Raw genomic sequence first — 27,133 nt, forward strand, 5'->3', positions numbered from 1 at the left:
TAAAGATGGATAAAATATCTTTATTCTCCGAGATGACTGGGATAAAACAGTATATTATACAAGATGTCATAGGTAAAAATCAATATGTAATTGACTGAACTTTTATTTACACAGCACACGAACGCACTTGGTCATATAAAAAGAACTAATAACTTATGGCACAAACAGCCCTTCGCATAAAGGCACTTTCTGTCAGCATCATTATAAACTTTCCTCTAAAAAAGTGCAGCTCAGCGCATCATAAACACTCTAAGGAGACAAGAAAAAAAGATAAAATCTTCAAGGAACAAACCACCCACTCCTCCGCGAATCGGAGAAGGGTGTCACACCACATGAGATCTGGGATTAGGACTACATAAGGGAAAAAAAAAAAAAGTCTGTCCACACTTCGAACTTCCACAAAAAATAGCATCGACGGCGTCTTGGTCATTCCCCAACTACTTGACTTGTCTTGCATCTTGACTGTCGACTCGATCACAGTCTCGTTCCGTAGCTTGGCAAAATCCTTTAAGTTAGGCGCAATTGGCAGTCCCCAACAACATGACACACCGAGAACAGGTACCGAAGGGAATGACAGGGAGGGCGGATGTCACAGTCGTATAGATAGCTTGATGGTGACGGTGGTACATGGCGCACGATGATCCGAGGACGCAGAAAGGAATGGAGGGAAGGCAAACAAACGTGGAATGGCAGGGGTTTACAGTCGCACACTGGATACTGTCGACTTCAGAAGTTGGTCACACTGTGGCTCCGATTGGCCTTCTTGCCGATGAGTCGGTGGATGCGGCTGCTTTGCGCAGTGGATGATGAATGGACGACAGGGAGAGACTGGAGGCACATGGACGCCTCTTCGAGTTTCCTGCGAGCAATGTGCCAACAAAAATTAGCAAGGAAATTGTCTTTTTGTCCAATGCAGTGTTGCATCTATACAGAGCACGAAGTATTGAAGCTACGTAGCACGCCAACAAATGCAGCAGTACTTTAGTCCGGGTTCATCCCACAATGGAGACTAGGCATTTGGCTCGGCCGTGCTGGTTATGAACTTTTGGGGCCAATGCTCAAGGAGCAAGTAGTACTATCATGGACAAATGAAACGAGAACAAGGTAGGGCTAACTACGGCACCGGCCCCATTGTTTGCCTGTTTTATGTCCTGTTCTTTTGCACTGTTTCTCTCCAAATCATTCTTCCACTTCAGCATCGGCACTCGCCTGGCTTTTAGTTCTCTTATGGGCCTACACCCCATCTTTGGCCGCTGGATAAACTCGAAACTTGTGATATACTGAATATGCATATAAAAATTTTTTGGATATAACAAAGTAAATACAGAAATATTTCACCAATACTAGCATGTAAAGAATGTGTTTATGACGAGCATAGGAGATAACAAAGGTATGTTTGTGTTAAGATGCAATTTCGTTATAATGAGGACCGCCTGCGTACCTAGCCAAGGAACGTTGCACTTGACTCATTATTTTGACGTAATAGTTCTGCGGAAACCCGCAAGGTGGAGAGAAGTAATTATAATAAAGGGAAAATCGGACATCCACCCATTCGTAGCAATAGCTACGAATGGGTGGATGTCCGATTTTTCCCTTTATTGACTCATTAATAGTTATTCACAAGAGGTGCACTTCTGCATTCCCATTTGCAATGTCACTAATTCGCTGCTGCCCTTGTCTTCATCTTCCACCGTCCCTTGCTCACGCTGTTCACTTTTGTGTACATAATTTGTAGCTCTTCACTAACCACAAGCTTTCCCCTCTCCCTTCTTTGAAAACTTTTTTTGTCTGTGCTGACATCAGGGATCCCACATGACATTTGCATACTGCTATTGGACATTGCTGTTTTGTCCCTTCCACTCCCATAGTCAGGCTCTTACATGTGCATTGCATCTGCATGTTTCAAAAAACCTGTTAATACAGTCAACGTCTTAATTCAAACCTAACGGGACCAAAGAAATCAATCTAATTATACAGCAGGGCAAATTAAACAAGATGCAGAAAAAAAAGCAAGAACAGACAGCTGATGTATTTAGCAGTAGTTGCCCAATTCTAGCGCACCCTTGAATAGATTACGTGCATACTTTCTATGTGTCCGAAGTGGAAAACTAACACAGAAATCTCATTAAATCCCCTAAACAAAGTAGAAATACAATGCGTAGGCAATCTTTAACAACAAAAATGGGCAGGGGTCACGTGTCCCACAATGGCGGCCGGTTCTTAAAGTCTGCTTCGCTACACTACACTCGTGTTGTGCGGTAAAGCATATGAAAGCTGCAAAGGTCGTTTTGGTTTGGCAAATTGATCGCACTGCACAGGCAATTATCGGCCGAATCTTTCCGGAAAAGAAAAAAAAAGCACGCATTGGAAATGGGTAAATACCATAATTGGTTATTGCTTGAAAATCTTCCTAGGGCAGGAGACTTATTGACACATGTCAACACAATTTTCGTTGCTATTTGCGGTCACCATGGTGGTCAGGCACATGTGTGATGACTGGTTACGTTCCAATTATCCGGGAAAGGCTCATTTTACAATTGAAATAACCAAACTTTGGCACATTGAAATCTATACGCGCAGCCATGACCTTCATCAGGATCAAATTAACCAGAGTCGAGATAACAGAAGTCTACCGCATTTCATTAGCGTGCAGTAACACGCATCTTTGTGCACAGGCTTATCGTAAGCACTTATCTAATCACCATTATAGAAGTTGCTGCGAGATGTTATGTCTGAATTTGTGGTCTAACTCTGACCCCAGAAAGGCAGGTAAGTCAAGCATTATGATGAAGTTCCATTCAACACCAAAAATACTTTGTTTCATACATTCTTCGAGCATATATGCTAATATCAGGGGGAAAAACAACTACGCAAAGGCACCTGGTCTGCAGACTGCAACAATTGCTGTGACTTCGAATATTACTCACTTGGAGAGAAGCTCGTTCTTGAACCGCTCGGCATTCAGCTCCTTCCGGAGCTGCGCTCGCGACTTGCTGGCGTTGGGGACCAGCACGGGGTGGTGGACGAGGGAGCTTGCAGAAGGTCGCTTGGTCGCCACTTTCTGGATCATCTCCTGCAAAACAGAACGAGGTGCCACAATGTCAGCCACTGCAACGATATTTCACTTTTTTGGCTAAACTGGTCGTAAGTGACCATAGTATGCACTACTGAAGCAATCTCGACAAAGCTGCAGGGCTTCCGATGGTACCATTTTCTTGCTAGCAGCCTTTAAACAGCGTCTAAGCAGACGACAAGTGCAAATAGGGGTTAGGATGAGGTGAGTCCCGGCACGTTACCTCCGAGGTTTTTCAGCCCACTGAAGGCAGAGCATAATCTCAAACGTCATGCCAAGAAGCCACGCATTCTGAGTCGTGCGTCACTTACGGTGAGCAGTAATGGCAGTCTCTTTTTAGATTCCAGCATCAAAAATGTCTGCTCTTGCAACCTTTTTTCACCACTTCAGCTTATATTTAAAACATTAAATGTTGCATGGAAATTGCTCTACTCTACAGTGTATTAAGTCTTAACGTGGCCCAAAATTTTATTGCAGTTTCCCTTGAATTTCTGTTACACGGGCCCTTTCTATGGCCAATGACCCAAACGGTCATTGGGCTCAATCACAGCCAAGCATGGCTACATGGAAGATTTAAGTGCCACTGAAAACGTAACGACAGTCAACTCCAACTGAGACCGGCAATCCCAGTCAAGACACGTCAACATGTCAGCCTCCAGTGGTGCGAGTCACTTCACGTTCATATTTTGAGAATAAAACGATAAAAAAAATCAACACAAAATGCAATTTCTGTAGGTTGTTTCAGGAAAAGGTTATGTGGTTGTCATTTGATATTAAAGCAAAATCATGCAAGCATACAAACAGTTTTCTTCTCAACATGCACTGAAGTTATCGGAGAAGCACGCCCGAACTGCACTCGAAATGCACCACGTAACAGCCGACAGAATCTGCTCAGTTGAACGGCCACTGAAACTCAATTGTCATTGAACTAAACAGCAGTGTAAAGTGCCTGTGTAGCACGAGCACTACTATAACATTTCGGGCACTTATGTGGACGTTAACAGAACATCCACGTCATAGCGACCCGTGCTCTTGACAAGGCTTCTAGCAGAGCATTCCATGTTGCCAACTTGTGGCCAGTGCAAAACGCTATGGCACCTCTGGTGGAGAGAAGTTAATTCTGTAATGCCCAACCTGTCACGTATGCCATGCTATTGCAATACTTCGAAATTCCAATTTAAGATTGAGAAACTTAACGTGTAGCCCACGATAGAACTTACGATACGCTGCAGATAGTTTTCCCCTTACAGAAAGTTTAGCAAACAAATTACTGATTAACTGCTACCCTAATAAGTTCCAATTCGAACAGCATTTCATTGCTCCTTTGTACAGATGCGCTCTACTACAGCCTGAAATGAAGGGGAGCAAGTTGTTCAGACTTTCCTTTATGTGTAAATTCACTTGGGCATTGCAGGGTTAAAGCACTTTCATAGCAACAGTGGCCCCTTTCGTTATGTTCGACAGCATGAAAACACAATGGTGACCTCTCTATAGAGATAAATGAACACTGCTACTAGTCAAGTGAAGGTAGGGGCCGCCATTGCATTTACAATAGTTGCAGAGTCGTTGAGAAATGTGGAATTTAAAACACAAGGCCCATAGCAATAAAGAGCTGTCTCAAGAGTGACGCCGACATATGCCAAGTGCAAATGAATGCCCAGTCTACAAAGTAAGCTCTGCAGGTTTCATCCTTTCCCGACTGCCAAAATTCGAAGGCATGCTACATTTCGTTTGTTTATATTAAAATAAAATCAGGTGCTTGTTAGATTTGGGAGATACTTGTAAATACTGCTAAGTTAAGGCAGCAGTGTGTTAGGCCTTTTTTTTTTTCTCTTAATTGAAGGCACCTGTCAATGTCGAATTATTAGAAGTCGGCAGCAGCGACCTTTAAGGGATTGAGGGACATTTACCACACTCCATTTTCGAGAGGAACTTTATTTAAGGCTGATGATAATAACATTTAATTTGTACGAACAACTCCAAGTCCCCCATTCAGCTTGTCTTAACATCAAGCAAGGTACTTACAGTGAGAAGCCCGTTGAAGTCTGGTGAACACTGTGCAAGTGGCTGGAGGTTCCCCTTGCGAATTGCCACCCACTCCTGACCGTTTTTGGGCAATGGACCACCGCCACCCTGTCAAGAGAAATGATAAGCCTGGTTATGTCATTGCAATGAAAACAAAAGAAAGCGAGGGAAATTGTTATACTGCAGCACAATTAATGAATTTCACCAATTATAGCTTGACACATTCAGAGACATTAGATATCCAGAGAGATCAGACGTCTAAAGGCAACAAAAGTACAAATTTTAATGACTAAGCTGTCGCAACTCGCTGAGGGTTGAGGCCAATTCACAAAGAAGGATGTTACTCACGAAACAATCCAGGATGCATTGAGAGCTTATTACAGTTGAAACACAATATATTGACCATAGGTATAGCGAATAATTCCATACAATGAAGTAAGCATAAAATTCACACTTATTTTGCCTGTATCAGTGCGTATGCTTACAAAAAACATTCGACATAAAAGAGGTATTCTAGTTTGAGATGCAATTTCATTATGAGATTAGATTGTTTTGCCACGACAGGGCTTGCATGCAGAATCATCCCTATCCAAATTGATAATTTTTTTTTGTTTTTTGGTATCGCATTATCATCACAGCAATACTGCAGCCAGATTGGCGGCTGCCCATCACCATTTCTGTGCCTTTAAAAGCAGGTATTGGATAAGCCTGCATACTACGGCTTGCACTCTTACCGATTCTTTTCAGTAGGAGCCAGTCTTGGCTAGTTCAGGCTACGCTACGAATCGGCGCTGCTGGGTAAGGTAATGTCAAGATTGACTAACTCAGATTGACTCAAATCAGTGAGCACAGAGCAGATACCAGGTGGAGGCATGCATTATAGTTTGTCGGAATAGCCCACACAGGAATAGGGACAACAAAAGAAGCACACACACACAGTGTTACTTTCGACGGCTTTCTTTACTTTGCTGAAATGCTGTACTTATGCAACAACTTATTGCTGTACATGCTTTATGTCATATATTACATGACAAACTCAAGGAACAACACTGCAATTCAAAATGAGACCGAACTTTTGGATCCTAGTGTGTTAGCGAACCAACAGACTTCTCGACACGTAAATAATGATAATATTTGTGTACAGGTTAACCGATGTGAAAAGGTAATGAATCTCAACCTCTTAATTACAGCAGTGTTTGATTTTGTACCTCTTTAGCTATGACATAGGGAATATAAGTACCTATGTCTCTTCTGAAAAATGAAGGATGTTGTTGAAAGCAGTGCAGTGTCTGCTTTTCTGCTGGTAACACGAAAGCGTTTCATGCTGGGTTCCACGAAAAATCGGCGTGCTGTGTCCATTATGCGGGTGCGTATTGCTGCCAGAGCTATGACGCCGCAGTTTCACAGAACATGCACTCACCGCCGCGTCCGGAATGCCTAAGGCACCTGGTGGCCTCTGCGGTTCTGTTTATGCGGCACAGCAACACATGCCTTGCATGCTTAATATTGCTGTCATTGCGTCGCCCTTTGAGCGAAACCATAATTAATGAAGACTGCACATATTCATGGACTTGTATTTGTGAACGTGCAACATAGCTGCCACTGCTCCTCAGAATATGCACTTGTTTCATTTCCTTTTATTTCCTTTTAAAAAGAAATCAACCATTTTATTTTTTTTTTCATCTTTCATCTTCTTTTGTCCTCATTCCAGTGTGCACTATTCCTTAGAACATCTTGACACACTGGTTGCCTAACATTAGCTACAAATCAGTTATCAAGTAAACAAAATTATAACAATGCTACGTAATTGCAGCATGAACATCAGCTCTCCCAATCAAGATCATATGATGTTCTCTGGCACATGTCCACTTTCTTTTTTATTATTATTGATGTACTCGTCAATCTAAAGTGACAGTCACAAGGCAGGGAAAGCCACTCACCGCTTCGAAGACAGTGAGGCCCAGAGCAAAGATGTCTGCCTTGGGAAGGTTGGAGTAGTCTTCGCGGAGCACTTCTTTTGAGAGGTACCGGCAGTCGCCTTCTTCCACTTGGGGGTTTTTGGTTGAGGTCACATGACCCAGGTCACCTGCGTGAACAGAGTAGTGGCGATGAGTTAGGGTTCCTGTGCTATAGCAGCTAAAGTGACTATAATGTGCCCAAAAGAATGACAGCGAGAGATCAGGGGGCCAAATTCATTTCAAAACTTTTCATTCGTAAGCACTCTTCACCATTGGCTGGCAGCGTTCACTAATAATGTGTCCAGCATCAGGGTTGGCTGGAATTCGCTCTTAAGACAATTTTAGCGCTGGAGATCTTTTGAGAATACAGGCCCAGCTCTGCAGTCCCTGTATGGTAGCATTAGATCTGGTGGCACGAATCCATTGCGTAGGACTGATAAACTATGGTACTCATGCACAGCAAGCAAGCATGCGTACTCTGCAACCGAGAGCTGTTCAGCAATGGCCATCACCGACTTTCCAGGGTTGTCACTGCGCATTGGCCTGTACGTGCATGACAAAGTCAACTTTCCAGACAATGTTCGGCCACTAGCCATACTTCTTGCTGTTTTGCCCTTGAAGACGCTACCATTATAAGCCATGAGCTCAGCACTCTGCAGGCCATCCGTTATACACAACCTATCGAGCTCATAGCTCATGGATTTGAACGAGTCCCCGCTACTAGTCTTTTCTCGTGTTGTGTTGTGACTTATGTTACCACACTTATTGGAGTAGCATTGAAAGTTGGGCGACAATGTTGGTTTATTCTTAGAACAGCCCGAAATGACGGGACACGAAGATGGGACGTTACGATGCTAGGTCTGCCTGCAGCAAGCAACACTCGAGTCAAACTCATTTCTGGCCTCAAAAGAAATGAAGGCCATTGTCACATTGAGAAAGTTGACTATATATCACAGCCTAAAGCGACTTTGATTGCAAGCACTTTCATCTGCATCAGAATGGAAGCTTCTTCCTTAGAACCATCGCACTAAATAAGAGACAAACTTGATTATCCCAAAGTGAAGCACCTAGACCGGTATAACAAGTGTTAATTTCTGCGGTAATTGGAAGCCGTGCATTTAAACACTTGGAGCACCCGGTACAGCGGTGCCTTCATGCACCACCAAGCCGCTGCCAGTTGATGTCAATCACTGTTTACCATAGTTTGTACAGCTGACCTCTGCAGAAAGTCAGAAATGCCGACAGTCAGTAGATTAGATTGCAATGAATCGTTGAATCATTAAATATTTGAAAGAAAAAAAACATCGGTAGATATACTGATAAATCGTTAGCTGTGACAACACTGGCAGCGGTGAAATTTCGTTCAACAGCAAAGGGCAACGACCTCACTAATCAATTACCAAGAGGAAGCGTGCTCCTCACTACACTCACCGATCTTGTAGACGAGTTCTTCAGTCGGGCCCTCTGAACCAGAGTCGAAACCATCGTCTGTGCTCTCGGGAAGCGCAGTGATTGGGACCCTCGAGATGAAGATGTTGCCTGCAAAGCGGAAGACAGAACAGGACTGAGGACAAACTTCTTTGGTGTGAAAGTTTTAAAGGAGTACAGACACATTATCAAATCTGTGCAAACTACGCTACAAGCTTCTCGCACATGGAAGGATGAGGCTTGGAAAGCACAAAGGTTGGGAAGCTCATGTACAACATTTTAGTTTGATAGTAATGTCGGTCTCGAAATGCCAGAACAATATTGTATCGGGTAGATCTTGCGTCTAATTGTACTCGTTTAAGAATTTAGGTTGTCTATCTTCCAAAAAATTAGGAGTGGGTGAATATATAAGGCGAATATAACAGGTGAATAAGTTTCAAATACAAATAGAATATTACACACTATTTGTATTTTAAAAATAACTATTCGGTATTTTCGAATGTTTGAGCCTAACCAAATATTTTGCAACAAACAACAGTTAAACTCTTGTTACTGTGCTGCATCTGCTAAACAATGTATCGCAAATCATAAGCAGCGAGACGACGACGAAAGTTTTGGGAGCAATGCTGGAACAAAATGGTTACTGCAAACTTAATTTTTGATTTTGTGGCAGAAGCCTACATGGCAACCACCTGTTACTGCTTGTCTAATTTAGTATTTTTGGCCGTCTACAATCACATAGCAGTTTAATCTTTTACACACTACAACCATCGTTTTCCTTGCGACAGGCCTTTTTACATGTGTTTATGGTGCATTTAGCATTTTCGGAAAGCTAGTCATACAGCAGCCGTTCATTCTGGAAAAGCAAGCAAAAAATTTCAGATTCCAGATAAGCAGCACAACCAGACGAAATTGGGGTACAATAAACAGTTTCTTTCCTCGTTCACCTGCCACACAGATCTGCACAAATGCGTTTCAAGCACCCTCATAAGCACAGCTTCACAGTACCCCAGCTTTGTGCTTGTACTACTCTTGCTAAGTGCTTGGGTAGCGTGTACCAAATGCATTCAAACTCTCATTCTCTAGCTGATGCCCACTTGACCCAGTTCTCTCGATCTCCAATTTCTTTCTTCTAAGCCTCAGCCAGTATACACCCACAATCTGTAAAACCATGGCTGGCATAACATGAAAATTTTTCACTAGATTCTATTCTATTCTTGTTCACTGTTCATGACCGGCTCATCTTAGTGATAAGAGTAGGTGGCATACTGCTTGAACCAGTTATGAAGCATAAAAAGGAATCTAATTAGTATACAATTATTACATTATCACTGCCTTTTTCACAGCAAGATATAGAAAGTACATCCGTTGTGCAGCGTTTCCCGCCAGCTAGGTTAAGTACTGCGGATCCACCGTCCTCTTAAATCATTGCATCTTAGATTCCAGCTTAGCACACATAAATAGCTGCCACCACCTTCCCACTGACTGTTTCCACTCAGCTCGTACTTTGAATTGTCCAGAAGTGGAACCAGTTTCGGATAAAGAATCTGGACGCAGCAGTCGCTGATAAGAGAATGGCGGTGCTTAAGACTACCGAAGGTGGGCTGGATCGACATGACAGCTGAATGCGAAACACTCACCTGGCTTAATGTCCATGTGGACGAGGTTCTGGGAGTGGATGTACCGAAGACCCTCAGCCACGTGCAGGAGGATGCGCCTCAGTTCCTTCTCCGAGAAGTGCTTGCCCTCACGCTCGTTGCGCTGGATGGCATCGGCCAGGCTGCCCTCTGCAATACGACACCCCTTCCAGTCAAACATGGCTGCTGCATGCGTCCGCACTGGCGCGACTTTCGTGCAGATGAGATTCGCAGCTTGGCTGACTGGTTGGACGGTCTTAGCACCCAACCAGAACACAAGAGCTATGAGAAATTCGAGGGAAGGCCATAGCGAATTACATTCGCCTAGGGACACAGTAGCTGCCCCATGGTTACAGACGACGTGACAGCACAGCAGGCATTGCAGGCTTGCATTCCATGCTACCTGGAATTTGACCAAGCCTTTTTCATTTATGTTGTTTCTATCAGATTAGTTTGTGGCATTCACATTATATGGTAGCTGATGGTTCAATGACACTGGGGGCCCCTGGTCTGTATACCTTTGCTCACGACTGTATGTCGAGTATATGTGCCACCAAGAGTGAAGCAGTTATGTTATCAGTAGGCTGAGCATACAAAGTACACGGTCTGTGTGCAGCATGTGCTCACCATTGCAAAACTCATTCTGGATGATCATGTGGTCGTCTTCCGCCCAAGCAGAGTAGTAGCGGACGACGTGTGGATGCTGGCCCAACACCGCGTGCGCATACACTTCGTTGAGGGCAGTCTTCCTGTTAGGAAGCAAGAAATGTGGATTTCGCAAATCAGTTTAGGAGAAAATAGCCGATGAAACGAAAAAGCAAATATCACTGCGCCGTTGTACCCCTCATCATGACACATAAAACATAACTAAGTATACACACATAAGTATACATGCATGATAAAATAGATTGCCAATAAAGCGTACAAAGTGTGTAATGTGTACGTATAACAATAAACCATTTAATTCGTTTTCACATCTAAATGGTGCTGCTCGCATACTTCTGTAGTCATCGCAGACGAGTCCTGCTCGAGTTTATTTACCCCGACGTTCTGAAATCTACGTATTCACTGCGCCAGTTGTGCAGGTGGATGACTGGAGGCAATCATCAACACAACAACAAAAAAAGCAAGGAAATGCCAGCCGTGCTCAAGGGGAGAAGCAAGCAGTCGCACTCACTCATCCTGGGTGCCCCGCATGGGCTTGCGAGACTTCTTGATGGCGTAGATGCATCCGTCCAGTCGATGCAGGCACTTGTACACGCTGCCGAACTCCCCGCTGCCCACTTCGGCCAACTCCAGGAACTCTGTTTCGTAGCGCGACTGACCGGGCTCCATTCGTGTGATGCGCTGCACCTGTAGACAGTCAAAGCGACGAGGATGCACGATTAGTCAGTTGCTAGTTGTTCCTTGATAATAGGTGCGAAGTCGTTAGGCTGCATCATTCTACCAGGGTGCCCACAAAGGAAACAATCACGTGTAAAGCAGTTTGGTTCGCACATCTTGTGCGCTCGTCTGTGCACCCCCTCTCTTGTTTTCTCAGTGTCTTCTTAATTGTTCTCGAATTGATTTCCCTAGATCTTGGGCTAGAGCACGGTTGGTGCCCTGGTGTGCCCCAATTACACACTGCAAAGCTATATTGTCACATCTCGTAATAAAGCCACATACAAAGCGAAAATATTTTGTTATATCCGGTATTAATTATAAGCATATATCTGTTACCTGCACATATTGGCGAAAAACACTTTGGATCTAAGTTGTTACATTTGATCATTCAGCATATTCGTGTTCGTTATTTTGAAGTTTGACCAACTGGAAAAGCAGTTGCACTGTTTCGTCCCGTGTTTGCCTTTACTCCAGAGCCGTCTGCTACACAAACGTTGCAAATGCCAGGACCTTGCGGTGTGCTGAAATGAGGCCTCTCTGCCTCATCTTTGGAGTTTCTCAATTAGGGCATGTTTGCGCACTATTTCAGATAATCTGTGGCCATCATTTGCACACTTATGATGGTAAAATCGTATGTCTTGAGTGCCACAAGGTTCAAGCAGTCTGCTAAATTCATAACAGACTACAATATTTGGTGGAAATGTGTTCCACCCTTTCTTTTTGTGTTCTCAAATATACGCTGGGTCAAATTTGTTCTTTGAAAAATCCCACCCTCACTAGACAGAGGCAGAGCAACTGGTAATATCCATGAATACTTGAATTTTTTTACCTTAAGAACACGATCCTGCACGGATTCATCATCATAGCACTCCCACAGGTCTTCAGGAGTCCCATTCTCTGGAGTCCTACAAAGATGTAAGGTGGCAACATGAGGAGCTGAGGACTAGAAGATGCAAGAGAAACATAAAAGTGACACAGAATCTTGTAAAACAGACATACAAGTTTATGCATGAGGTCTATTTTCTTTATGTACCTGTACGTAAATAGAAGCATAGGGTACTACTTATTCAGGAGGAGGTCCCATAGCACACAGCTGAAAGCGGACCCCTAAAAATATATGCACGAAGAATACTGGAAATGAAACAGTTAAACAATTAAGGTACCACTCAGATGATTGTTTACCTTCCTACGGTTTTCTTTACAGATTTTTCCTTCTACATATATTATTGTCTTTTTCAAGGCTGATTACCTAACTGTGAAATGACAATGCCGGTTATGAACTAGCTTTTCTTATTTTTCATCTGGAATTGATCTGCTTATCTTTATCGTATCGATAAAGATAACCTACAAAAGAAATGCCATTCAGATAATGCTTCATGAAGCAATGGCAGCAGGTGGTGTAGGTGTGGACACTGATGAAGGACACCCACTTTACCCTCATTGTTCGTACAGCACCACTTGAAGTCACAAACACCAGTCAAGTTACACTTTGGCACCTCAGGCAGGAAGAGATATCAAGCTACGGAGGGCAGATCCAACCGGTGGGTGGCTCAGAGAACCACAGCACAGCCCTGAGGTCTCTTACTGCCAGGTAATCTGGACTTTTACACCGGTTGCAGATCCCACTCCTCGCAACATACCTTCCACTACCTACAGATTTTCTCCCTTTTCTCATTCTTCGTATTAGGCCAAAGTGTCACGTCACCAAATACAACACTTATTCAGTCAATTTAGATGCTGTGTCATACCACATGACTTGTGCTCTAGACATGCAGTTGTACACCCAGTTGCCTGGGGGCAGAGGGTCTAAACTCAGAATTGCAGCCCAACAATAAAATTAGCCTGCCATATGTTTCTTCGCACTGGATGAAGGTAGGGCCTGCTGGTAAATCCCTACTGAAACAAAATCCAAGCTCCACTACTGCATGTGTTGAGAAAGACTGACAGAATGGTTGGGATTAATGTCAGAACGCATCCCTGGGTGAGCTTTAATCACAAGGGCTGGGATTAATGTCAGACCGCATCACTGGGTGAGCCTTAATCACAAGGGCTCAGGGACTCCATAGCCCAGGGACTTCTTTCTAACGTGCACCGAATGTACGACACACGAGGGGGATTTGGCGGCCCGCTCTCCTCTGGAACGCAGGAGTCGCTAGAGGAAGTCGAACCCACGACCTCGTGGCACGCAGCCACTGTCGGTGCGCCACCGCCCGGCGTGTATATCTACAAATATTGAACATAGGCCGGGATACGTCACTTGAAATGCGAGCAACCTATTCCCACGGCGCTGACAGGCCCAGCAGCCCGCCGCAGGCAATAAAGCACGCTGTCGTTCGTCTGGACGAGGCAGACAACATTCCGTCACACATGCCCAACTCCCCGCTTGGCAGGACAACGGGCGCAACAGGCGGTTGCGTGCGCTCCAACCGTTCTGACGCTCCCGGTTTCTTCTTTCTTTTTTTCGGTACTCCCCCTCTCCTCATTTTCGTTTCAGTTCATTCCGTTAGAGCCAGCAGATTCGCGACCGATGCACGGGAACGCGACGACCTACGTGCGAGAGAGTTTGGGGGAGAGTGAGAAAGGCATTAGAAACGGGACAGCAGCAGCTGTCCGCGGGCGCTAATGGAGAGAGAGAAGGAGGTAACGGAGGGGGAGAAGAAAATGGGAGTTGGATCGCGCGCGCGACAGCGGTTCCGCTACACGGCGCTGGCGACAACACCGATTCACGAACACCGATTCGAACCAACGTGAACGAAACCGAACGGCCGAACAGATATGAGAGGAGGAAAGCGTCGGGAGCTGAGAGGGTGCGAGAGCGAGAGAGACAGCGCAGCAGACGCCAGCAGACGCGTGCCGACACAGACACCGGTCGCGGCGCGCGCCACCACAAGCGCGGGAACTTTTGTTTGTTCTTCGGGGGCGCGCTTGGACGGTTAGCCGGCGCGATCGACGGGGAAAGGAACAAAAAAGAAAGAGAACATAAGAACAACGGAACAGGCAGATGCGACGCGGCCTGGGGGAAAGGTGAGGAGGAGGGCGAAGGGGGGGACACCTCAAGATCGACTCCGGCGGAGAGACCGTTACGCATTGTTGGGGAAAAGGGATCCGCCACGAAAAAAAGAGGAGACAAAAAGAAAGGCAAAGCTGCATTATTAGAATTGAGCAAGAGATGCGGACAGAAAAAAAGGTAGCAGGGAAAGTCGTTGCGGGTGCCTTTATTGTGGACTCCTTCAGGTGATGTCTTTGGATCTGACGACGTCTGTTCCTGGGGGGACCGCCCGCGCGTGGTAACGGTCCGCCGGTTGATCGTTTGACCTCCCGGTACGGGACCGGTGAGGTTATAGTGTGGTCACCTTGAGGGGTCGCCGTCGCGGGATGGGTTGCGAACCGTGCCGGAGATTTTAAAGGGAAACGACAGAAAGGTGGCGCAGGGCCTGTGACAGAAGCACGGCGCGTCAGCTGTCTGCTGGCAACGGTCGCTCGGTCCTGGTCGCGTGCGATTGCCAACAGCTGGGGTCGACGAATGGAAAGATTGTGCAACAAGACTTTTTCATCGGTGTTGCTTGTGTGTACAGACGATGTCATAGCTGCCTTATACTATGGGATGATCGTTCTTAAGCGTTACGGAATTTTAGAAAGTGACCTTTTACAGCTAACATAATTCTTAGTGCTTGAGCTGGGCATTCCTTGCAGGAGAAATCGAAACAGATATGTCAGTTATTCAAAAAACACTAATTTAACCTCTTAATTACCTTACGGCACATACTGCAATGTACGAATTGTAGCTAGCAAGTTTGCAAGGCGTATCCACTTTGAATGAATTCACGCCACTGAAAACGTTAGAACGGAGCCGTTTCAGGTCAGATGAGGCGAAGACATCTGCACAATATTTTTTTTTTCTTCCCGCCGTTTGTCTTCTGAAATGACCAGAGGCTACGGCTGTAATTAGGCCTTCGACGTTTACGTCTATCTCCATGGACACTTAGGATTTCCACAGACAGGGAATTCTAATTCTTGCAGAAAAGGCAACATGTCCCCTTTCAACAACGCTATACTTCGTGCGTTTTTGTCGTCCGTATTTCGCGCATCATTAACGGTCGACTGTTTGTTCATTCCAGAAATCTATCAATCTAGCTCAACATATTTCCCCTCCTCAACTGCGCTACGGCTCCGACACGCGAGGAAGTCGACTGCACGCGTCGTTAGGACGAGACCGCCAAGGTCGGCGGTGAAGCGAAGCGGAAAAGACAGCCGCCCAGCGTAAGCGACCCTAACGGACTCGGCCATGTAGAAACGACATTTGGCACATGAGAGGAAGAACGCGTTACACGTTACGATATAAAGGAAAGGCGACGCGGAAACAGGTTTCTGCAACGTCGTCTGCCCCGTTACCCGCCCCAAAGGCAGGTAAAATAAAAAAGGAAAAGCGGAAGTCGTCTGCTACTCGACTCATGTTCACGCCTGCGTTTTTTTGCTTCAAGCGTTAACCTTGCCTTCTGTTTTTTTTCCTTCGCTTGTTTGCCGGTCCCCCTGCGAAAAAAAAAAAAAACATCAGCGGAGACGACTCGCCGTCCAGACTCAACAGTTGTGGGACGTGGCGCCTCATGCAAATCCCGTCTGCACGCCACGTTCTCGCGCCGTCGTCTGCTTATAAGGGCCAGCAGAAGGCAAGTTGCGAGCAGACGGCCTGTAACGGATTCGGCCATGCGCAGACGACATTTGGCCGGCACGCGAGTGAGTTTGTGCGCCGTGCCGCCAAGCGTGACGTAGGCGTGAAAATTCCCTCGGTGCGACGGGAGACGCTTACGACCACTAGCCGTCTATGCATGCAGAGCTATGTAAATATGACTGCGAAAGCTTCTGAAGCACGGAGTCGCAGAGGAGAAAAATGTTTAGCCTCAATCAACGCGTTCGCCTTGGAATGTGTTGACTCAGGAATTCAGAGCAGCCTTGAATTCCGAGGAATGATATATGTATATGGCAATTTTCCTGCTCTGAAATTTTTTGCAGGGGTGACATTCACGTACTTTTCTTCAGGTAGATCGAACAGTGGCAAACACATGGAAGTCGCGTCCTGGAAATAGTAACAGCAAACGGCATAGCTAATCGTAAACGAAATAATCGCAAAACTTAGTGTAGTTTCATCGAATAATTAAGGGAAAATGAGACTTGCATGGCACCCAATCGTAGCAGCTGCTACAAAGGAAAGCCATACGGGTTCCTCGAAAGAAAAGCCTCGCAGTTGAAGGAAAATTCGTCCTGGTCCGGGACTCGAACCCGGCACCACCGCCTTTCCGGGGCAGCCGCTCTACCATCGGAAATGCGGTGGTCCCGGGTTCGAGTCCCGGACCAGGACGAATTTTTCTTTAACTCCGAGGCTTTTCTTTCGAGGAACCCGTATGGGTTTCCTTTGTAGCAATTGCTACGATTGGGTGGATGTTTCATTTTCCCTCATTTACTTCTCTCCACTTTGCGGGTTTCCGCAGAACTATTACGCCAGTTTCATTGAGACATCTAAAGAGTTCATCTCGCGGCGGAGTAGCGCCGCTCGAAGCGCAGACTTCGGCAGGGTGGTTTGCCTTGATCGCACAGAGGTCGGTAGAGCAAGACAAGACGCCGCATAAATCCACACAAGATAAGCCTTATTCATTTCTTCCTTGTCTGTTAGAGCGGCGCGTGCATCAACTTCCTAGCGCGGCGAGAGGAAACCAGCGACACGATGAAAGACTCGGCAGGAAGATGATTGAGAAGCGTTTGGTACAGCCCCAGCGTTCAACGCTCGGTTTTCCTCAAAAGAAGACATCCTGTGGGGCGGCCACGCGACCCGTCTGGAACACGCGCCACCCACTCGAAGGAAGTTGTTGACAAAAGGCGAGACGGAACTCATGCCGCGCTCCGGAAGGTCACTACCCCACCCTCCCGACCCTCTTTCCTCTGCGGTTTCTCCCTACTAGCGTCACCCAGGTTCGGTAACGTACCGCGCCTTCCGCACAATGGCCGCCTCCGAGGCACGTGCCACAACAATCCACCTGGGGGGAGAACAACAGCAGACCGCCTTCGGGTCACCGTACACCCAGCTGTAAAGCCTTTGCCCAGCTGGCGAATGGCGCGGCTCCAACGGACACGCGCTCGCGTCGTCTGCTCTGCGGCGCCGGAGGACAGCAGACGACGTGAAAATGAGGTCTCAGACGGCCGGACACACAGTGTACAGAAAAGTACGTGGCGCTACATGGCTATACATATAAAGGCGAGTTCCGACGGTCGACTCGCTCGCGCTTTTTGAAGCCGTAGGCTGCGGAGGCTAACGAATGAAAACAGCTTGATAATGATGCGACCTCGAAGTCGACCAGAAGATGACGCTTCTTCACACAAAAAGCCGCGCACGTCCACTAATTTGCAGCATAACAGTATGATATGCGCTTTTCGGGTAACATCGCCCGATAGCGCTGGCGATGCTGCAAACGCAGTAGTCATCAGACAACGGGTGGAAGCAGACGACGAAAAGAGCAACGAACAGACGAACGAGCTCATTTCACAGCGTCCTCCCGCGAGCCGACATTTGGGTGCCGAAAAGAATGAGCTGGAGTTGGGGGGGAGTAAACAGGGACTGTTCCAAAACCGGCCAGCGAACCGCGTCGCGATGCATACACAATCTCAGCTGAACCGGACGCAGATGCGACCGGAGCACCGGAAGGGAAGGCATCACCGTCCGAAGGCACACCATCATCCCACCTGGAGCCGAGAGAGGCCGGTCACACTGCGGACACGGCCTCGTGCGGGGAGAATGCCGCGTTCACGCTTCACTATGCATGCAGATCAGACGCGAGCACGGGAAACCGTTGACCGGTATCGCAGAATCGGCGCGTCACTGCGAACATGAAAGAACGCGTATATGCCTATATTTTCCATATTCAGTCAGTGTTATCGTCAAAGCTATTACCCGTAGCCAAATTATCTCAAGGGTAGGCGCAGTGCTCGCGGCCGGGCCAGTTGCTAGTTTACTAGTAGATTGCTTATTGATAACACATGATCCGGTAAGCCAATGTTGACTTATTGAAAACGATTGCAGACAGAGAAGGAAGCGGCTCTATAGGCTATGTGCGACTAGACTCCTTTAACAAACTATAGCCATGGAGGCTCTTGCTGCCCATGACATGATCATTAATATGCATGTACTTGCTAATTATAGAATTTCACAGGAATTTATGGATTGCTGTATTCAACATGCGCGTTCCATTCCTTAGCCACAATCGCTCGCTTCCAGACTCCAGTCTTATAGCAATGAGTGGGCCTGAGCCCGGCTTCCAACGAACTGTTGATCAAGAGGCACGATCCCCTAACGATAACGACGCTGCTGGCCGTAATGTACTAAAGCGACGAGCAGCGTCTCTGGACGGACGGCAAGGAGAACCGTTATGCCGAGGTGTACAACAAGAGACCGCTGCTACAACCACTTGAGGGCTCGAGAATCAAATGCCGAGATCGTATATATGCCCGGAGCCGCCGCAAGCACAAACAGCCGTGAAACAAAAGGAGGCCCTTTTATATCGGTCGTAAAAGAAAGGACAGCCATTACGTCGTCTGCTACGAAACACCCAGCGGCTGCAAAAAGTCACGATTCGGCCACATTTTTGCCGGCGTGGACCGAGGAATTATAGGGCGAGGACCTTTGGCCCGGTCCCGGCATCGGAGCGAGCAGTAAAACTTTTTATGACGCCACTGAGAACAAAAGGCATCTTGGTTCGTAAACGGCCCGGTCTGATGAGCACGGAACGGAAGCAATCCGAGCGGGCTCGTGACATGGACCCGCTGAGCTTGACGTTCTCACACGAGGAACACGTGTAGACATGGCTACAGAGATAACGCTTTTTCTGCTAACGCACCACTTTTTTTTCTGACTCGGTAATCGGTGGAACGTGTTCGCACGCATGTGCAGACGTGACATTCGTTTCGATCGTCTGCTCCAACGCTTTTTTTTTTTCGTCTGCAAGTTGGTGATGCAACTATACTGCAGATGTGGCACACTCTGCTCGAAAACTTTTCGTTTGCGGTTTTCGTCTCTCACTATTTTGAAACAATACGACCCGGCATTAAGGCCTTATACAGCCTATATAGTACACGTTTACAGCAGCCGCAACAAAGTTCAGTTGACGCATCGCGTCATGCGATAAGGCTGAGCTGAAACGCATGCTGGCAATGTGTGCGTCAGCGCCGTCAGGCCATGTCGCAAAGTGATGGCTGGCGTAAAAGTAAATTTAATGCAGTTTGTCCGCGTGACGCTTGATCACCGGAGTAGAAATGAAGTGCGTTAGGAGTCTAAGTGCAATACCGCTAACAATTGCGTCTTGACTACGTCATTCGAATGCATGGGCAGCGGCATTGATAAACGACAGTTGCGCTTGGCAAGATGAATTTTATTTGACTGGACTACTCGCGGCACATGGCTAAAATAAAGCAGTTTGTTGTGCACTTCTTACCGTTACTCATGAGCGAAGAGAGCGCCAAACGCTATTTCCTGTAGCCGAGAGGAAGCGGCATGCGCACCTGACACGCGAAACCGTAAAACGCGGTAAACAATCGCGACGAGAAAAGGTCGACTTATAACCGCGGGACGCCCTACGGAAAAACAGCAGTCGAAATACGAAAACAGACGGCGCAAAAGGCTCTATTTCCTCCGCATGCGCGAACTATTATGTCCCGTCTGTTTCGCGCCGCGTGCATTGAACACACAGGTGTTTTTCGCAAAACAGACGAAACGCGAATCCGACAGAATAAACGCATACTCTTCTCCCGTTCACGAGCATGTTGCCCCCATAGCCGGCAAAACGGCAGCCACAGCGCGCCCAGAAGCGGACGACACAAGCGGCAGAAAGGCAGACGACACCGCGAAACAAAGGGAGAGTGGATGCACCTGCTGATGCAGCCGACCTGCTGGCCAGAATAACGGACAGAGAAAGTACGAAAACAGCGGGGAAAGCCAGAACCTGTCGGTCCGTTTTTCAAACGGGAGAAAATTGAGCATTGCAGCTGCACCGGGATATCGAGGTAAATGATGGCTCGCGTGCGCAAGCGAAAAAAAAAAGGAGCTCTACTGAAGAAACCGGGGCCGAGCATGCGCACGCTTGAAGACAGCCAGCAGGTCCGTCTCTCATCGGCTGTTCTTTTTCCTTTTTTCCTCGTCTGCTACGCAAAACCGTGACAGACGGCACAAGCAAAAAGAAGCAGACGAACGAGCGCCGTTGTTTCGCCGGACGATGGATTGGTTTCGGGCTCCGGCTATGGAGAAATGCAAAACGGCTTGGCCGTACGCGAGCACGCTCACGGAACGTGATGACAACGTAACACCAGGTAACACGTTGTGTCCAATATCTCAATCATGCAGGCGCGGCGCAGGCCCGCCGCTGACGCGATTGTAAACAGAATGGACGCCACACAATGGTTGCGGAACGGCCGGAACGGTGACTTCGACTCGCCATTCTCTCTCTCTCTCTCTCTCTCTCTCTCTCTCTCTCTCTCTCTCTCTATTTATCTATCTGCCCAAGTGATTTGCGTTCGCAAGTGCATGTTCCGCAGCTTCTGCCACCGATTGCGGAAACGCCAGCGTTTCCGGCGCCCTGCCCTCTGCAGGAGCGACAGGTGAGCGCGATGTTTTCCATCATTTATTCAAGCGGAGTAACGGACAAGCACCGGGGCGAACAGCGTGCATACTGATATGATGGAAAAGGTCCACTCGGCACGTCGCAGAACGTGGTTTGACCTGCACGCGTTCTTCGTGAAGACTGATGGCTTTCAACAGCAGTTTCGTGTAATAAAATGTCACTTTTATGTCTAGGCTGCAATAAAAGTAACGTGGAAAAGACAGTGCTGCTGGTTGCGCTGTCCCCATGCGCAACATCGAGATACCTGCTAGCACAGGTGGAAGCTTCGGCTGGCAACATTACAAGATGTCGATCAGAAACAAACACCCAGTAGATATCGTCAGCGAAATGTCTCGGCAAGTACTCCTTTTTATGTTATTGGTTGGGAGATTGGGGGGGTTGTGGTGTGTGGGGAGAGAGATAACGCCTTACGCTTTGCAGTTTCCGTGTATTATCCTGCCCGAGGGAAAAATTTCGTCATCGATAACTCGCTCTCGAGGGTAACGATACCTTCCACAGACTAAGAACGAAACAAAAGATAAATCTATATGCGGAATAAAACCGGCCAGCTTCCACTAGTGCCGGCATCCGTCCCGAAGCGGTGACGTGCAAGGACAGGCAATGCGAGCAGACTACACGAAGTTCCGGTTGCAGAAGACCCGAGAAACCCCCGGGCGACGCCCCCGTGACGTTATAAGAGCCCAGCCGTCATCGCAGCGTCCCTTCACCCATCTCTCTTGTTTTTATAAAGCGGAAGAGGGGGAAAATTTGGGTTTGCGACCGTAACAGGACATGAAGGCTTTACATGCTCCAGCGTAGAGATCAATGTGAGTCACGCTATGTCCTGCTCAAAAAAGAAAAAAAAGGAGGACGGTCATCGTACCTGATCGGAAGCGGTGCTGGGGAAACACAGCGTAACTGATGAAACTGAATGATTGCGCTACAGTTTTTCGAGAGCATTGGTTGCTTTAAAGCTTTATTTTAAACGGATACCGAGGAGAAGGCTTACACTGATTGAGTCCCTTTTCTTTTTTTTCCTCAGAACTTCGTTTTCATTAATTTTACGATAAGTTGTTAATCGCTAGAAGAGAAAACGAAGGTCAAGCAGAAGTTATTTTTTTTTTACGATACCGCGAAGAGAACCCAGCGCCTGCACGTCAAGCATCGTATTTGGGCCACTATGGAATTATCTACTCTCAAAGTTCAGTCTTTTGTTGTAATGCAACGCAGTCCACCTTTATCGATAAAAAAAGTCAAAGCCCGAACAGAAGCCTGTCAAGCTTTATGTTGTCACGGCGACCTGACGCGGGAACTTCAAGCCGGTGCAGCCGCTATCCTGTTCTTGCGTCCATTGTGGTGCGCCAGCGCCACAATCGCGGTAGCGGCGGCTTCCTTTGATTTTATGGAAGGGTAATTTACTAATATGGCTGAACGTACACTGTTATCTTAAGTGTCCCTTTGGGCGCACTCGCGGTAAGAAACTTCAATAATGGAAAATGCTTCGGCATAAACGGCACACGATTCATACAAGGAAAGACACGCCACGCGTTCTTTTACGTGCTAAAACCACGATCTGATTATGAGGCACGCCGTAGTGGAGGACTCCGGAAATTCGGACCACCTGGGGTTCTTTACGCCGCATGGTAGGTGGAAAGTTTGGGGGGCGCCAAATTTCAATCCACCGTAGCCAATGGGAACAACGCGTAATCGCTGCCTTATTCGGTTCCTTATCACATCAAAGAGTGCGCCGTCAACGAGAGATAGATTATAAAAGAACAAAGATGGGAGGAAGGGGGGGGACGCGCTATTGTAGGAGAGGAGCCGACGCCCAGTCGAATGTCACTGCCTAAATCTATGTCGGCGTTTCGGCTACTTCAAAGGCGGCGGGGATTTCGAGCATACTGGGCTAACGAGCGCGCACGCCTTATCGGAGTCTCCCCAGTTGCAAACTACTTCTAACGATACCCGACGCAGCCCCGATCACGGCTTCTCTCAAATTTTGACAACGCGGACTATTTCTCCGGTGAAATTGGTCAGCAAGGGCTGCATTCCAAGAATGGACGGCGCGTCTCCCGCGGTCTAGACGCCCCCCCCCCCCCCCCCCGCCCACACACACGCGCACCTCCCTCCACGGGAGGTCGTAGGTCACAGCGACCGTCGCAACAGAAGCAGTCGAGTCGGCATGCCGAGTGTGCGGTTAGCTTCGGCGATCGGAGCAGGCCGAGCTTTTGGTCCACGACGCGCAAGAAAAGAAGCCACGATGTCCACAGCACGGCGGAATTTCTCGCGACGCAAAGACCACGAGGTACGATCTGGAACGGAGGACGCGACTTCCACGCGACACCGAGGCGATCCCTTGCGCCGGCAGATCACCGACGACGTTGCTCGACTGGACAAGCTAGAACGTGCATGTGAGTTGGTGGAACTAGCATTACCCCCCCCCCTCCACCTACGCACCCACCCTAAATTTTACTCCTGTAATGCGCGAACGACATCCCGCGGCGCTTCTATGTTGAAAGTCACCTTGAACTACAGGCAAATCTACAAGAACGTACGGCTACGGATGAAGCAACACTATACCTGCAGTCGGGCAAGTCGGCGGGTTCGGTATAACAACTGCAAGTCCGCACGGAGATGAACGCTATAGTTTTACGAAGAAAGAAAAACGACACCTGATGTGGCAGACGATGCTCGAACGATGTATTACAGCGCTGGAAATGCATTGGGAACAGTCGGCGACGAACCAACTTGTAACGCCGAGTCTGCCGTCGAAAACTCCGTCCGAACAAACCGAGCGCTAGACCCGGCGAAGATGCCGAAGAGCTCGCTGAAAATCGTCGATAGCTAACCCCGTATGCAAATTGCGCGCTCCTTGACATATCACTCCGGGAAACTATCGAATCTTGTGCGTGTGTGTGTTAAGCGTAGGCCCCAGTTCAGTGCCCTGTGCTACGAAGGAGGGGGGTCGTGATGAGCAGACGACGCGCCGCACTAGGCCTAGCGACGCGACCGTTATGCACTTCACGCGAAGCGGTGGTTTATCGACGAAATGAGGTGAGTGAAGGCATCACTTTTGTTTTTGTTATATCCGAAGCCATTGTCTCGAAACAATGGACTGCAGTGTTTGAGCGGCAGCACCTGAGCGGAATTTCTGAGACCCCACTATCGTCGATATGTTTCTGCGCAACTACGTGAAGGGCCCTTGTCCGAACGATGATAGCAAGAAACAAAGGCAGTCGAGAGCTGCGTAAATCAATGGGTCTCAAAAAAAGGTGCTTGTGTAACAATTCATGCAACGGCCATAAGATATTCATGGAGCCACGGAAAGCTGAGCTGAACGTGTGTATTGTCCTTTTCGCCCATCTTAATTGTGTCCGTGTATTTTTGCGCCTAGGCTACCCTAAAGCACACGATTTTACGAGCTCAAACTTGCAGCACATCTTGAGTAATGCTTCGGTTCCGTGACAAGTCTCTCTTGAATGCTAAACGATGAGAATTGTTGTTGTTTTTTAAACGAGGAAGGGATGTTCAGTCTGACAAGAAAAATAATTTTCACACTTGGAATCAGCACTGCCCGTGAAGAATCAGGGTAACTAGGTGACTCCATCTTTTGTTAGTTACAACCATACATATGAAGCCAACAAATAAGGCCAAGGAAAGCATGTATAGCGGAGATCAAATTGCGCTGTTTAGGTTGGTATGTAGAAACTAAGGAATTTAGATGTAAGCGCATCGCGTGAAACGCGCAAGGGCGCTTTAATTTCGATACCGTTAACGACGACAGAATTGGCTAATTTCAACGAGGCAGCACGATATATCCCCGGATCTACTGGTGGGTATACTGCCACATTGAAATTGCCTTTGGGTGCAGGAACGTGTCGAGTGCAACACCCGAACGAAAGAGTGCAACCTCGGAACATGTTAGAGTCTACGGGACGATGGACTTCTCGTATACGAATTCGCGCGTACGCCACACTGTGCTCAAAAACCGCGGGCGGCTGCATCGAAATCGCGGAAAATCATGCGAGGCGGTATTTTATGGGACGCGTGCCAGATGTTCAAGCGATGGCTCCGCAACAGCTGTGTACTCGCCGAGAGACAAGGCCACAGCCAATGACCGCCAGGTGATCATTTTCTCAAAGGACAGCGTTAACGTTTTAGCGTCTGCCGCAGATGCGAAATGAGGGCCGGGGGAGTAAGGAAAGAGAAAGATTTGAGGCGCTCGCGATCAATTCGAACATCGCCATCATCATCAGCCTATTTTACGTCCACTGCAGGACGAAGGCCTCTCCCTGCGATATTCAATTACCCCTGTCCTGCGCCAACGGATTCCAACTAGCGCCTTTTCCTCATTACACCACCCCATCTAGTCTTCTGCCGTCCTCGACTGCGCTTCCCTTCACTTGGCACCCATTCTGTAACCCTAATGGCCCACCGGTTATCTAACCTACGCATTACCTCCCTTTTTATTTTTTCTCTCTTCATGTCAATTACAATATCAGCTATCCCCGTTTGCTCTGATTCACACCGCTTTCTTTCCCGTCTCTTAACGATACGCTTAGATTTAGGTGCACGTTAAAGAACTCCAGGTGGTCGAAATTTCTGGAGTCCTCCATTACGGCGTGCCTCAATCAGAAAGTGGTTTTGGCACGTAAATCCCCACAATTTAATTTTAAGCCACGCAGAGAGGCTGATTGTACTCTGCAGGTTTCTCGATTACCTGATCGATGATTGACATATGCAGTATGAATGAAAGAACTCGCCTACCCGAGAGCAAGTAGAAGCTAGAAAGGAAGCACACGCGGGTTTCCCAGAGAGAGCTTTGCAGTTGAACAATTCGTCGCGGTCTGGGGATCGAACGCGAGTCCAACACCCTTTTCAAGTGGCTCGATCTCTCTACCATCCGAGATAACTGTAGGGGGACGTTTTGTCGGACGATCGCTTTCGGAAATAACACTTTCAAAGCGCTCTTCTTGGCTGGTTGAGCAAAACAGGACGAGCCGATGGTCTGGTTCGGCACCACTGCGTCACGCCATAGTGTCGCCGAAAGTGGTATCCGAAAGTAAGCCCTTCCCCCCCCCCCCCCCCCTTGTTATGGCTCAGATGGTTGAGAGACCGACCCAAAACGGCGTTGAACTCGGGCTTCGATAAACGGACGGCGACGAATCGTTCAAGATCGAAGAGATTTCTGTGAAATCCGCAAGGGTTTTATCTGTCGCTTCGAGCTACAGTCGGATGTATGAACATTTTTTTGTCCCATTTCATTAACTTCGTCCACTTAGCGGATTTCCGCAGGAGTCATCTGTAATTGTAACTGGTGGGGAGGTCGAAGCTGTCGGGATTAAACTTCCTAGAAACAAGGTATGCGATAAGCCGGCTACGGTGAGAAAGCGATCGCATAACGCGAGAGTTCGACTTAACGTACAAAGCAGCTGGAACTGCACCCCCAGCTGCGAGTACACGAACGCTTATTCCGCTCCACTGAGGAACGCACGTGAACACGAACCCGAGACCTCTGTAGCCCGCAGCGCAACGTCACAGCAACGTGCGGGGTTCGAGTGCCCGTCGTTAAGGTCGTCGCAGATGACTCCACGAAAGGAATTTGAGCGGCAAGAGCTCGCCATACCAGGGCAATGGAGTTTTTGTTTTTCGCGCGGAGATAAGATTAATGGGGCCGCGGAATGTGAAGATTGCCGGGTTTCAATGGCGCAAGGGCATATTTGGCCGAAGAGCGCCGAGTCCAGGCCGCGGAATGTGTAGAGTCTCCTTATACGGCTGCGGAATCTGCGGTGTACGGGCTAGCGTCAACAGGGGAAAGCTCGCATTCCAAGGCGCGCAAACAGCACCAATGCTGTGCAAACGGAAACCAAAGAAGGTCACCTCACCAACGCACAGAATAGTAATGATACCGGATCAAATGCTGTAGAACACAGGCTCTCGGTATATTTCTAAAAGCCCGTTGGGCTATTTTACGCAGGTGGGGGAGAAGTA

At 47.7% G+C, this 27,133-nt stretch overlaps 1 protein-coding gene across 1 annotated transcript in view; it reads right to left on the reverse strand.

The window, feature by feature from the left end:
- Nucleotides 1-27,133, reverse strand: part of Wee1 (Wee1 kinase) — a 29,897-nt gene continuing 2,764 nt past the window's right edge. Inside the window, exons 2-10 of the mRNA XM_075674332.1 lie at nt 12,334-12,409; nt 11,299-11,474; nt 10,749-10,870; nt 10,125-10,271; nt 8,488-8,595; nt 7,039-7,184; nt 5,099-5,206; nt 2,928-3,073; nt 1-859 (exon numbers count right to left, since the gene is read on the reverse strand). Coding sequence (XP_075530447.1) covers nt 727-859; nt 2,928-3,073; nt 5,099-5,206; nt 7,039-7,184; nt 8,488-8,595; nt 10,125-10,271; nt 10,749-10,870; nt 11,299-11,474; nt 12,334-12,409 — 1,162 coding nt within the window. The 3' untranslated portion in view covers nt 1-726. The remainder of the gene's footprint in view (nt 860-2,927; nt 3,074-5,098; nt 5,207-7,038; nt 7,185-8,487; nt 8,596-10,124; nt 10,272-10,748; nt 10,871-11,298; nt 11,475-12,333; nt 12,410-27,133) is intronic.

The sequence above is a fragment of the Dermacentor variabilis genome, chromosome 11 (assembly GCF_050947875.1).
Source record: "Dermacentor variabilis isolate Ectoservices chromosome 11, ASM5094787v1, whole genome shotgun sequence".
Taxonomy (NCBI): domain Eukaryota; kingdom Metazoa; phylum Arthropoda; class Arachnida; order Ixodida; family Ixodidae; genus Dermacentor; species Dermacentor variabilis.